This window comes from Meleagris gallopavo, chromosome 6, assembly GCF_000146605.3.
Source record: "Meleagris gallopavo isolate NT-WF06-2002-E0010 breed Aviagen turkey brand Nicholas breeding stock chromosome 6, Turkey_5.1, whole genome shotgun sequence".
Taxonomy (NCBI): Eukaryota; Metazoa; Chordata; class Aves; order Galliformes; family Phasianidae; genus Meleagris; species Meleagris gallopavo.
This window is the reverse complement of record NC_015016.2, coordinates 21,979,171-21,993,789: the sequence shown is the minus strand read 5'-3', so window position 1 is coordinate 21,993,789 and position 14,619 is coordinate 21,979,171. Positions and strand designations below refer to the sequence as shown.

At 43.2% G+C, this 14,619-nt stretch overlaps 1 protein-coding gene across 1 annotated transcript in view; it reads right to left on the bottom strand.

Annotated features, from left to right (window-relative positions):
• Window positions 1-2,322, bottom strand: part of LOC100550801 (GTP-binding protein 10-like) — an 8,850-nt gene extending 6,528 nt beyond the window's left edge. The window contains exon 1 of the mRNA XM_031554033.1: window positions 2,251-2,322. Coding sequence (XP_031409893.1) covers window positions 2,251-2,322 — 72 coding nt within the window. The remainder of the gene's footprint in view (window positions 1-2,250) is intronic.
• Between the last annotated feature and the right edge of the window lie 12,297 nt (window positions 2,323-14,619).

Here is a 14,619-nt window from a genome sequence, read left to right as displayed (position 1 = left end):
CTCAGACGGAGCCATCCTCCCCGCTCTGCCCGGAGGCTGCTCTCCCGGACGGGGCCCTTAAAGGGAGGTGCGAGGGCTTTGTGTTGGCGGTGCGAGGAGGCGACTCTCCTGGCGGACCTCCTGGCTTTGGGCTGATGCTCGAGTGGCTGTGGGAGAAGGGCACCTGGTCTGTGGTGCCCACCCAGCCCTAAACACAGCCAGGTAACGCACCCTCAGATGTGTTAGTCTATGGGTTAATGAGCACTTAGAGCTTTTGATCTCGTTAACTCAATTGAACCAACGTTACTGGAAAATAAATCAGTTTAATCCGTCAGGATGGATGTCCGTGTCTGGTCTAAAATAGAAAGCATGTACTTTTTGAGAACAAACATGCTTTAAAACTGAGGTTTACGTGTTTCAAATGGTGTTTTAATGCATGTTATCCGGTTAAAATGAACTTGGGTATAGTGAGGCCAGTTAACACAATTTACAGGATTAATTTGTGCCCCAGCTCAGAGTGGCTAACTCAATTTTAAAAGCACATTTGTCTAGACAGGCATTTATGTGGGCTGGATCTGAGCCATCTGCAATTGTGAACAATTTGGGATCGGACCTGTCTGTCAGAGGGATGGCAAATGTGGGGACAACGTGAGGCCTTCCTAGAAGGAACACTGCTATCTGCTGTGTGTGTGTTCTTGTGATGTGCCAGGTCATGGCAAAGTGTCCTGCCATAGAGCCATGCACAAGGTTGTAGGACGGCCTGCGCACAAACCCTGAATCTACAGCTTGGCAGAAAGACTTTCAGAGGTGTGAGTCCTACCAACCCTCTTAGCATCTTTGAAACAGGAGCTAAAATGCTGATTTCATGTTCGGTATGTTGTATTATGGAAAAAAATGGAGGCAGTGGGAATTGAAACACTGAAGAGAGGAATACAGGAATATAAGTGTAAAAAATTAAGAAGAAACAGACAAGGGACTCGGAGGACACAAGCACTTCAGGATGTTTTATTCAGTCTGTGTGAAAGATGACATTTAAGTCCTTAATAACAGTCAAAGAGTTTGATCTCTGTTTACATCTGTTGCTAGTATTTGTGAGTACTCCTCTGGGTGAAGAGGAAAATGCCACCAGCACAAAACACATATTCTGGTCCAGAAACAAACACTGAGCATTCAAGCTCTTCCACTCCCTGTGCATACAGCTCACACTGGGGGCCGTGCTGCCCAGCAGAGACTTGCATGAGCACTGCCCTAATTCAGACTGTGGCTGTCTTTGGGCAATTAGGGATAGAGTTTCTGAGGAACTTGTAATTAACCAGGCTTAGCTGACAGATGCTGTCTTACCAATATGAGCCAATGCTTCTAGCACCTAGTGAATTTGGAACAACATTCCCATTTTTCCTCCTGCTTCTAGGTAAGCTATAACTCATGGAGTCAAGCCTCTGCCAGTGCACTCTGCTTTCTGTGACTCTGCAGCACTCAGAATTCCTGACAAGTGTCTGGTTTTACAGCTGCTTGGGAGTAATCTACGAGTGCATGTCAAGCTCTTTTAAATCAAGGAAAATTTTGTCTAAATTAGACATCAGTGTGGTGCCAGCCAGAGAAACCCGGTCCTTGTCTGCTGAAAATGGTACAATCTCAGTCCACAGAGACATTGCACAGATGTGCACAACCAGAGAGAGGATGAGCTTGAAGCTGTGCAGAAACCTTCACGCTGTGCACTGCAGCTCTGTTATTCTTCCCTCTGTGGTTTCCACTTGACAGAAATGTGTGTTGGAGCCCCTTTTTGTTCTTTCTCCCACCCAAACCTTCTCTGTTTCCAAGGGCACTCATGCTGAAAATTCATTGGATTCAAGCATGTGAAATCACTTTTGTAGCTTTGATCAAGTTCAGAAGTTGGTGGTTATTTTTCTTCTTCTGTATTTCCACCACCCATCTCAGGAAACCAGCAAGGCAGAAAGGCGTAATTAGCAAACCACAGAGATAGCAGCTATTATACTGATGACATTTTGCTTCCTTGTAGGGGCAGGTTTTCACCTCTGTTTTTTTTTTGTTGAAGTCTTGCAATGTGTGGCATAAGAAAATGCACATGAACAAAATGCTAAAGCACATTGCTGTTGGTCACCTCCTTCCACAAGCATTGCATGGAGTTAAAGCCCATTTGCATTTAATGGGACAGCTGCATTATAAAAAGCCAGGCACTTTATTTAAAGCATCCTTTTTCACATCAACTCCCCAAAGATACACCCTAGATAAAAGCCCGCTTGCTCTTACTTCATGACTCCCGCCTCTCCTTGCTGTCTTTACTAAGGATTCACCGTGAGCCTTGACCTCTGTCACTGCCATCGAGATGAGTGGAATCAGGCTGAAAATGTAAGGATTATCAAGTCCAATGAAAATATTTGCCAAGCTATCAATTGCAGGTTGGGCAACAGGAAGTATTTGCTCCATGCATCAGTCAGGGCAGTGAGCCTCATCGTCTGAACATTCTGCACTGAGGTGTGGGTTGGGTTTGTTGTTTCTGGAGGAGAGGAGGCAGCAGGGTAGGCAGTTTGTTTATTATTGTGTAAACTAACATATTGTTTAAAACTATAAAGGGCACGGTAATGGGCCCGGAGCATGTGGAATGGCAGAAATCTCCTTTCTGGAGATAGATAGGGCGGCCACAGTCATCCAGTTCATTAGTTGCAAGTAAGATGAGATGCCAAAAAACAAATCTGCAGCGCATGGTGCAGGTGGTGGCTCACAGGGTAATGCAGCACTGTGCATCTGCCAGCTCTCAGACATTGGCTGTTTGGATTCACAAAGTCATTGCATGGTCTGACCTCTCTCAGCTTTCCCCACACCCAAACCCCGGCATTTTTCTATAGGTACACTAAAAGGCAGCGTGCTTAAGTTACATTCCTGCTCTATTTGAACTCGTGTTGGGACAGAGGGTGAAATTTCAAAAACCTGAAAAATCATAACCCAGAAACCGTGAACAGGCAGTGGGTGTTCATGGAAGGGGCAGTGAAAAATTCGGGGCTTTGGGTGCACAGTGTGCCATGCTGGGAAGCCGGCCCTCATCTTGAGCTCACTGCCCACAGTGGGCAGCGGGGCTCTGCTGGGAAGAAGCGAGAGGAGAGAGCAGGACTGCTGAGTGTGACTCCTCCAGGGAGGACACAGCCTCATCAGGAGGTGGCTGCCAGAGGAAGCAGGTCTCCACAAACCTCCTTGGCCAAAGGCAGCTTCCATTTGCCAGCCTGCTCACCTTGAGAAGCTCTCCCTGATGCAGTGGGTGGGACTGTAGGCTCAGAGCTGTGTTACTTGCTAACACAGCAATTCCTCAGTGACCCTCCTGTGATGAAGATGGATGTAAGGCCACAAAACAGCCCTTGGTCCCCCCCACCCCTGCAATCTCACTTTCACTTGTCCTCTAGCAATACCCAGCCCACGATGGCTGATATCAGAAGAGAATGCCAAGCTCTGCTCACACAAATGGTGCCGTATCCTCAGGGATGTGACCTTTAAGCTCTGCTAGCAAAACGCGTTAGTGACAAAAATTAAACTTCAGCGATAACAGAAGAACAGTACCTGTGTAATCTATATCCACATCATAAGTTGTTCCCCAAAAACCCTCTTGTAGCTAACATATCATGTATTGCCTTTTGGTGGCTGTTATTAAATCACAGCTTTTCTGAACCTGTGGAAACATACCCTGTTTGTATTCGGAGCATCCCAGATGATAAATGGAGGGCACGCAGGCTCAGATGTTACATCTCAAGCCTGATGGCTGTTGTCAGTCCCTGCTCCCCAGGTTAGGAGATGATGAGTTATGGCTCACGTAGCTCCAAAGGCGCAGTGGAAAGTTTGTTTTCCCTTGGACCGGTGACGGGCCGTTGGCTGGGGGTGACCCCCGAGCCACCAGTTTACCTCTCCAGTACCCCCTAGTGGTCAATTTGTTTCACGTAATGCTGTGTGGAGTCGCTTTCTACTTTGTTCTGCCCTTACACTCACATTAGAGGTGGAATGACTCTTGGTGTAACATGGCATCTCAGCTCTGACATTCCTATGTAGATACAGTTCTTACAGTTTTAGGCAGCTCCCTCCTGGCATAAGCGAGTGTACTTTCATCACACAGTGTTGTGGGTTAATCTCAGTGGGTAGATAAGCACCACACAGCTGCTCACACACCATCTCATCACCCCCAGTGGGTGGAGAAAAGTAAGGGCAGAAGCAAGAAAACACAATGGAGACAAAATACTTTAGTAAGCAAAGGAGAGGTGGAGAGAAATAATGAGAGAGAGAAAGAAAGAAAGAAAGAAAAGAGAAAGGGAGAAAGAGAGAAAGAAAGAGAGAAAGAAAGGAAGGGAGAAAGGAAGGAAGAATGATGCAGAGGCAATTGCTCACCACCTCCCACAGATAGATCAATGCTCTGCCAACTCTCAGTCAAAAGGTGGCTAACCTACCCCAAACCCTGTTCCTCCCTGTTTTATTGCCAGTTGTGATGTGACGGATTAACTCCTTGGTTAGTTTGTCTAACTCTCAGCCTTCTGCCCACCCCCAGTCCATTCACTGGGCCAAGGCACTGACAACCAGAGAAGATCACTGTGCAGTCCCTGCTCAGCAATAGCTGTAACACTGGTTTGAGCTGGTGCTATTGTGGTTGTTTTGGCCACAGGTCTAAACTACTGCACCACACAGGATAACTGGGAAGAAAATTAATTCCATCTCAGATAGTGTCAGTATACACAGATGGAGGGAGATCACAACAGGAACGAAGAGTGGAGAGAGAAATGTCACAGACTACACATCAGAAAACGACTTGCTTCAAACAATAAAGTAATGTAAGTACCAGTTATAAATGTTAAGCTTCTACGGTGAGTGCTGCTGGATAAACTGTGATCTCAGGGATTCTGCCAAACAAGCATGCATACGTTGGGTTTGCAAGCATTCATGTGCTGAGCTGCCTTCCAGTTTAAGATCGCCTGGCTACCTAGCAACACAGCAGTAATGCCCAGTGTTGTTCCTGTGAAATAAGTGGAAAAACTTTTAATGAGCCCATTTTCTTGTGCCATCTTGGTAAAGATCTCATAAGAGAGAAAATGATGTTCCAAATATAATGGCCTCAGCCACTGTGATATCAGATCCTGAAGCTTTGAAGCCATCAAAGTGTTCAACAGATACCCTCATAATGACGGTGATGCAAAATGAAACAGCAGGAGCACTGAGCACTATCCACTTAGATGCTCTCAAACAGCATGCATGAATCACGTCATTTTGTCGTAAATATTGGATGAAGGGTGTTTACAGGAACACCACTGTTTTTCATCGCAGCAAAGCCTCTGATACCAGAACTACAGCTCTGTTCGTACAACTTGGAGATTGCACACGTGCACACAAAACTCAATTGACTGGCTGGAAAAATGCAGAGCTTAGAGTATACAGCCAGAGGAGATTTCTCATGGGCAAGGATCCTCTCATATGTTATCGGTGCTTTAGAAAACATATAGGCACACAAGCCGAGCTAATTGTGAGTGTGGATATGTAAGTGTTACAGATAAAATTAGAAACACGTATGCTGATATTGTAAAAGGTTGAGAGATTAACTCTACTTCATTTCTAAGATATCTTCAACTTTTTTTTTTGCTTCGTTTTGCAATTTTTTTCCAATTTTTGATATATTTTGGTCATTTGCAATTCTTATTATTTAGACAAGATAGCATATTGGATGGGTTCTGAATATTGAGTGCTCTCTGTGCCTTCTTAGGCTGCTCAAATCTGTAGCAGAGAGCATAACGGGAAAGTTAACTCCCATGGAGAGAAGAACTTCTCCCCAACATAACACAAAAAATTTGCAGGGGTTGTACCTGAAAGGCTGTTATGTCAAAATGGAGATCTGCCTTCTTAGCAGTAAAATGCAGATGGATTTCAGGCATGCGTTCAAACATCTTTTGTTCTTTCCTCAGGTTTGCTGTTTACACTTCAGTCCATCTCAAAATCAGCACCTAAACTAGTGAAAAACAGTCCAGCCCACATGCCACTCCGCTCAGAAAAAGGTTTTGGAAACTGAATCTTTTATTTAGTTTTATTTAGTTCCCATCACTGTGGTAACGAAGCACTGCACAACATTAAGTATTGAGTACAAAATTAAGTGCTTCAGAGCTCTCAGTCCAGGCCTTCCTTGTACTGCAGCAGCAGTTCCAGGCCCTTGTTGTTCAGGGACCTTTATGGACTAAGTGAGTCCATGCAGGTCATGCAGATACAGAGACTGTTGCAAAAATGAAATTTACAGTGATAGATGGAGAATGGTACAACATGAGTCACAAGCACAAGACACAGCAAATTGGCCACTGTGGAATATATTTCCCAGTAAAAAAAAATGAGGTTTGAGGAAGATTAAAGACAGGCACTGTGTCTCTCTCTTCCAGGACTTACTTCTAGGAGTTATGAGAAGCGTAAAGACGTAAGGAAAATTCAGCCAAAAAAGAGCTGGTGATGCTACTTAGAGGTAGAATTTGATGCAATAGCAGGAAAAGAGAAGTGCATGGAAGTAAGTTATTAAAATCTTTAGGAGGGAAGAAAAGGAGTGGGTATTTAATGTAGTCCCTGCAATAGAGAGAGGCAGCAGAACAAAACAAAGGGAGAAGTAAAAACACAGGATGATAAGTGGGAACTGTGGCCTACAAAGCAGGCTTTGGGCAATGTATAGAAAACATTTGTCAAAACAGAATGGTAGGAGCTGGTGGCAGCCAGACTGTGAGGTGAAGTGGATTTTAGCTGTGTGGAGAAAGGGGAAAAGCCACACTGGACAAGAAGGAGCTGCCATATTTAGAGAGTCTGGCTCTTGGTGAAAATAATACTTTACAATTTTTTTTAAACAAAACATTGAGTAAGTGCTAAAAGGTGAGACCTCCTGCAAAATTAGGGGGAGAAAGGCCCAAGTTATTTTATTAAAGTTATGACAAACTCCAGGCATAGCAACTAATTATGAGACTCATGACAGTCTTGTCAGTACAGCGCTGTGAAAACTCATGTTGGCTGACCTACAAGCCAGGGAACAACACAAGTTATTTTAATGAAGTGTCTTTAAAAACAAACCAGCAAGCAACTATTCATAGCAGAGAGCATCTGTGTTAGAATTAATGGTATCACTGTTCATTGCATTCTGGGTTAGTCTTTGCTGAGTCCGTTTTGCTCACTGCCAGGGCACTGGCTCACCAACTATGCGCTGTGGTGGACTCACTGTGATACTGTTGACTCTTGGGAGAGCATATTAAAATGTGCAGCCCTACGTGGGTGTTGGAAAGGAAGAGTGAATATTGCAGGGAGATGTTGGGTGGAGGGCATGCTCTCAAACACAAGGGGCTGACCAGCTCTCCATGGCAGGAGACTGGAAGAAGGTGGGCCAGGTTGTGGCCAGCAAGGGAAAAGTAGCAGCCTGAAACCATTAAGCTGGATGTGCAGGAGGAACTGACAGAGAAGAGGGCTGAAATCTAATCAGAAGGAGGTCAGTCTGGCACGGAGAGGAAGGCCTGAGTCATCCCTGTAAAGCTGCTGGCAGGAACACATGGTGACTCCAGAATTTAATATGGAGGTCTTAGGACTTCGATGAGGAAATTCATTACTGTCGTTGATCTATGTAAACATGGATTATTACTGCTTGCAACAGTAATGGATCAATCCCAAAACATCTGCAGCATTGCAATTCAATCTCACTTTATTCAAAGTTTATAACTTTTCATTATTTATGTTTCTGAGGTTTAAAGATTAAATCTCAGAACAAATTTCAAGCCTAGTGTACATTCATTTCATGCCATCAGTAATGGTGGTGAGGCATTGGCACAGGTTGCACAGAGGGCTGATTGATGGCCCATCCTTAGGCACAGTCAAGGTCAGGCTGGCTGGAGCTCTGAGCACCTGATGTAGCTGTAAGTGTCCCTGTTTGTTGCAAAGGAGTTGGATCAGATGACCTTTAAAGGTCCCTTCCAACTCTAAGGATCCTATGATCTAATCTTGAGCTTTACATTATGTACCTAAAATTTTTATGTATGATCAAAAAAAATGGGAAAATCAGGACTAATTCCCATCTTTATTACTGCATTTATATAAGAAAAAAATTGCCAAACAGAAGTACAGGGCTCCATTCACTTGTATGCAATTTTCCGGATTTCATATTTTGTTTCTCCTATATAAGGAGACATCTATAAAATGTAACAGAGTGGATGGGGCTTTCACGGTGATTTAGTTAGTATGGTAAGTGTTTAGAAAGTAACTAGTCCCACACTACTTGCCAAAGTATTTATGATATTTCTGAAAATCCCCTTGCACTCACAATCATTCAGGATGGTCAAATCTCTAGGATCTATAAAAAGAGATACATCATATAAATAAATGCACATACCCAAGGAAAAAGGTCCCTGGGGAGTTATTCCCAAGACAAGTTCCCTATAATTTTTTTTTTTTTCTGGTGAAAGCTTTGCTTGATAGAATCTCTGCTAAGAAAAATGACTTTCAGAAAAATATCTGAGGGCTATAGAGTCCTATGAAAAGTCCCTGATAATTCCTTCTACCTGAGTTGAAAAAACAAGGCTCTCGTAATTGCATTTTGTGCTTCAAGGATCCCAACGGATGTGAACTTAAGCCCCCATTACTCCACCCGAATTAAATGGAACAAAATCTATATTGCCTCAAACCCACCTTTTCACCTGGCTTCTCCAGTTCATAGATAGCTACTTTGCCATGGAAGAACATTATATTCTATGAAACTTAATGTTCTGTCTCGCAATTTAGAGAGAGAAAGGACATGGAAAGCCAATAAATCAGAATTAACACATGTCCTCATACAGGTACCATAGCAACACCAGAGGAAAACAAATGACCGTCACACAGAAGAGAAGGGAATACATACTGGGTGTTGTTCAGGAGAAAACAGGTTAGGAAGTGAAAGAAACAGTCCTTCAGGGATCAAAAACGTGTCTTCAGTTTCTCTCTTATCAGTGGAAAAAAGGGAGTCCCCAGTAGAATCTGTGCCTCTTAGGCCACTATGTACGTCCTGCAGGATAAGGGTGTCAATGCACAGCGGTGCTCCTGATGCTGGCTCTCCTGGCTGCAGATCCTTTTGGACTCCCAAACAGCAGTGCTGTAGTGTCCAAGTGCAGCTACAAGCCAGGAGAACCCTTCCCCAGTAACCTCACAAACCTCCTGCAATACTAAAAGTGTTCCTCTGATTCTGCACTTCTGGATACGAGACATCTTCCTTCTATAAGGAAATTTTGTCCAAGTCCAAGGAAATTTAACCAAGTCCAGTTTGGGGAGATGGTGTCTAAATGTGCTTTTTTTATTGTTTATTAATACAATCACTGTTGTGCAGTTCTGTTCCATGGTTTTCTACTTTTACACTGAGGATTAGAGGTTGGCCTTGGAAGCACTAATCAGTGACCTAGTAGTGCAGAGCTGTCAAAGATCATCTGTCATTTCAGACACAAAACTCAGATGCTGTGATTCATGGCCTATGTTTGGTGTCAACGGGAACATCGTCTCAGTAATGACAAACAGCTCAGCCTGCATATCCTTCTGCCCACCTGAGCAGCTCCTACGGTAAGTGAGCTAGCAGTTGTGTTTCATGGCTCTTCCAAGAACTTGACAAGGTTTGCTTTCCGTGTTCAGAACACATCAGACAGATGGCCAGTACTTCCTGTCTCATTGCGAGTCCCAGCTCCTGAGGTATGCTCTGTGATGCTTCAGTAGAGTCCTTCATTAAGTATACTTTTGTCTTAATTGGACTGAGGTCATGTATCTGTATTTTACAGTAGCAGTTCATCATGTGATGCAAATAGGGCATACAAAGAAAAATGAAACTTTTAAAAACGTATTGGCTGTACCAAAAATAATGCCGGGAAGGAAATTTGTAATAAAAGACATAGGACTTATGGCTCCTTTTTTGCTTCACATCCTAATCTAATTTTGAACTCCTTCAAACGGCAGTTCCCTTGTGACGCTCATTTAAGAGAAGTAATAACCACTGCAATGATTAAAACCAACATTGTAGAATTACTTCATCACATCCAAGATCCAAATCCATCACAGAGCCGTCTGATCCGATCTGCTGGTGCCCAGCCCCAGGGTATTAAATACCTTCTCCGACTGATATAATAATGTATATTTGACAAATTTATGTATTCCTACTTTTTTTCAAGTTGAAAAATGTTTCATTTTAAACAAAGTCTTCTCACATGAACTAAAATGGAAGCAGCATAGTGCTTTTCTTTGGGTAGCTCCACCCCACAGCTCCTCCCTGCAGCTGCTGGCAGGCAGTTTCAGACCCCCTACACCACCCGCAACTGCACACCCTGCTCCTTGCACCATGGCCAGGCTCTGACACTTGACGGCTTCTCAGTAGGCTAGGTCAGGAACAAATTCAGCTGAAAATGAATGCCCAATGCAAAGTGACTAATTTTCATCTTTCCTTGCTGTATAGGCAAGAAAAAGGAGTCAAATACGGTCATTTGTTTGCTCCTCCCTCCTCCCCAGTACTTTTTAAACTCTGATTTTATTCCCCAAAAGAGACAAATTTAGAACTGTAGGTGCCAAATCCAGGAATATGTGACTGCAAACATATTGTGAATTCATGCATTCTTTCAAATGGAAGCAAGGAGACTCTTATCTCCAGAGATCTAAATCTGATTGCAACACAGACTAACAAAGGGTCTAGAAGTATTTTGAATGTCACAAGAACATGAAAGTGAGAGCCTAAATTCTTGTCCTGAGAATTAGACTGATAACATACTGTATAAATAACATTTTTAATTTATTCATTATATTCTGATAATTTTTTGTAATTACATTAGTGAAGTGGATATCGTTCTTTCAAGTTTAATTTAGAAAGCACCACGTTATCGGCATGTAATAAACCTCATGTATCTGTCCTCCTTCTTTTACTATCACATCTAGAGATTCTTATTAAAAGCTTTTAAAAATATTCCTCTGCTCAGTTTAATAGGATTTTTACAATATCATTACACGTCCTAATTGGGTGATTAGGGTTTTCACGCCAATTATAGAAACACAGGGTGACTAACTGGAACTACAGCAAGTTGTGTAATAAAAATGGGATCTCACAGAGTGATGAAGCCCAGAGCTGAGTACTGGGCATAGGATATCACAGCCCAGAACCAGAGGATAAGCCTCTGAGAGGAGGAAGAGGATTCTTGAGAATCCACAGGGAAAAGTGTTTTACACCATCCCTTCCTCTCTTTTCAATTTTGAGGGACAAGAAAATAAGTTCTGCAACCGGACTTTTCTGCACCCAACCCTTCTATTGCCGGTTTCAAGTCAATAGCTTTGGCCAATCATTGCATTTTGCACTCAGTGAAAGGACTGGCTCAGAACCAGGACAGTCCTGAAGACCTCACTTCCATTTTCCCATGGTTTTGCATAGAAACCCAGGTGTGCTTTATCATAAACTTGATTTCTTTTTATATGTTATTTCTCAGATGGGAATGGCAGTTACAAGTCAATTCTACCAATGCGTGGTAGAAAAATTCAAGCTCAGCACAACTGAAAAGATTACTTTGTCTTAAAAGTGAGAAGAGATTGGGGTCACAGAATCATAGAATTTCTTAGGTTGGAAAAGATCTTCAAGATCATCGAGTCCAATCTCAACTTAACCATTCTTACCCTAACTGATGAAGATACAGATGATAAGGTTTTTATGTTTTGTAGTTATTCCTGTCTCTAGGCTCTGGGTTCTGCTTTGGCTTTGAAGGCTTTCCCACCAGTTAGCATTATTCTACCATGCGCAGGCAGGCTAAAGTTAACTCTGCACAGCAAAAGGGATCATCTCTGCCTCTTGCACAAATAGCTTCAGACAGGAGGAGAGAGATCATCCATGACGTACAGCCCAGTGGCACAGCTGAGAGCGTGAAGTCTGAAATCCATCGTTCATAAAGGCTGCACCAGCAACTGGCATCCCAAAATGAGGCAAAGGGCAGAGCTTACTCTGCTGGGTCTGCTCAAACAAAGCACTGCAGCTCTTCCCCGGGCTGTTGCAACAGGGACAATCCTGCCACAAAACATGGCTTTTTAAAATTAGATATTCAGTGCTCGTGAATAAAAATGATGAGAAAACAATGACAAAGAGAATTGCTGTTTTTAAGGAGAAAACACACTGAACACAGAATCCTTAAAGTTGGAACGGGCCTATAAAGGTCATACAGAACAACTGTATGAACCAGGACAACCACAGGGACATTCCCCTCGTACCATCCCTGATTCACAACTCCATTAACGAAGTCACAGGGGACACAAGGTCCTTTTAATAGCCCCTGCAGCGAAGAACACCAGATGCCCTTCAGTTTGTACACTTCATTTCTGAGCCTGATATTTCTTCAGTACTCTCTGGCGTGCAGTACTGTCAAAGGCTTTTTGAAAACCCAGTCAAGTAGATTGGTTTTAATCAAGGTGCTCACTGACACCTTCCTCAGACTGCAGCAGATCAGGGAGGCAGGATTTCCCACTGGAAACTCTTCCACACCTAACTGCTTTGTCCATTGCTCCACTAATCTGAGTTCACTCTCTTGTGATTGTGACTGTGGAATTCAAGAAAAACATACAGGAAGACCACGAGGACATTGAAGAGAACGTTGTACATTTGAAATCCAATAGGTGAAACTTCACCTTGCAGATTCTCATACCTTGTAAAGTTGTAAGCCCTGGTTACCAGAGGTGAGCACTTCAGAAGTCATCCAGTTACAAGGAGTAAAGAATTGCCACAATAATAGAAAGGAAAAAGTAATGAGAGCTTGATAACCTTTTTTTCTTGAGGGCAAAAGTGATGTGCGTGTGTCATACCTAACTGCTGCTTGGGAAATAAGTAACCAGGGCTGCTCAGAGAACACCAAGTGCTCAGTGCTGCTCCAAGGCAGGTGACAGAGAGGGTACAGGAAAGGTCACCCCAGAGGTGCAGGTCAGAGCTGCAGTTAAGCTCAGGAACTGTGACAGGAGCAGTGCTATGAAAATCCACCTCAACTTAAGATAATTAAACATTTCCTGACCACTTCTGCTATGCTTCCAGTTGACAGCTCTCTGCACAGAGTGAACTGAAGGTCAAAATTAAAAAAGAGAAAACACCACATCTCTGGACCTGCTGTCAATGGCTCTATCTTCAACCTGCATCTAACTTTATCATGTTAACACACACACACACACAGATGAAAGCTTACACAGTTCTCAAAGTGACTTTGCTTTCTCCACTACCCATTTATCTACCAAACAAGCACTTGACTCAGAGTGACAGCTCGAAAACTCTGCCCTCTATTACTTTTTCTTGTTGAGTAGCACTTGCCATACCAGCAAGAGAAAATTCACTCCAATATTTGATTAGCAATTTATATCAGTGGTCCAGACATCCCAGCAGAAGACAAATAAATTGAAATTGCTGAAACCTGTCGGCAGTTTTCTCTAGGTCTGGACTTACCTTCTGCCCCTCCTGTTTTGGTCAAGCTCACAGAAGACACCACTAAACATTTTCTTTGTGAAGTATGTAAGCTAGGTCAGGAAAGCTCTGCCTTTTTAGTGACACTTCCTGTGCACAGTAAGTGAATCAAGCTGAGAATATCTGAATGTTAGATGATGTACTGAGGGACACGGTTCAGTCAGGAAATATTGGTGGTACGTGGATGGTTGGACTGGATGATCTTGGAGGTCTCTTCCAACTTTGGTGATTCTATGATTCTATAATACAGCAATTGAGTAGAGCTCAGCATTTTAATACGACAGGACATATAACACAAGCAAACCTCATCTAAGATGTGCAAAAGGAAATACCCTTCTTTTGACCTGATGGTTTCCCTACTGAGCACAGTAACATCCCTTTTGCACCCTCCACCCACACAACCCCTGGATCCTCAATTTGCAGCAGAGCAGTCAAAGCTGCCTGCAGCCCCAAACCGAAGGCAATCAAGCTCAGATGCCGGCAAGGAGTGCAGTTGTTTGCCACTGCTGCCAGCATCGCTGTCTCCCAGACTATTGACACCCCCACTCCCTCAATCACTCCTTACCATGTCCTCTCACAATCTCTTTACCCAGCAGATCTCTGACACAAGGAAAGAAGAGGGGGAGAAGCACATGCTAGCTGCTGCTTTCACACCTGGATCAAGTGAAAATCTAAAGAACTGCACATTCAGCAGTTCTAGTGGCAGCATCTTATAGCCCTAGCAGGACACTCTGTAGCGTGCAGGTTGGCTACAATGCTCAGGCATATCCTTGGTGTAATAATAAACCAAAGTTTAGCATGCTGATTTTTTGAAAGGAAAGGCAGTGAAAACTACATATGGAAGTCTGATGCCAAGAAGATACTTTAAGAGAAAACAAAACAAAACTCAGAGGCATTCTAGCTCTCAGAGTTTGTGCTGTCTCTCTACCTTCATTCTGTTTGTATGCTGCATCTCTTTCCTATTAAAAAGCGTGAAGGAGAGGAAACTTATCACTGAAAATGATAAATGCCACTGTTCACACAGCTGAAAACCAAACATAGGCTGTTACCTCCTTTTACAGCTGTTTTCCCTATTTCTTGTGACAACACTAAAACACAAAAACTAGTAACCTTTCTGCTGATAAAACCAGACCCAGCAGTCCTGTGAAAATAAGAAATACATACAGGAG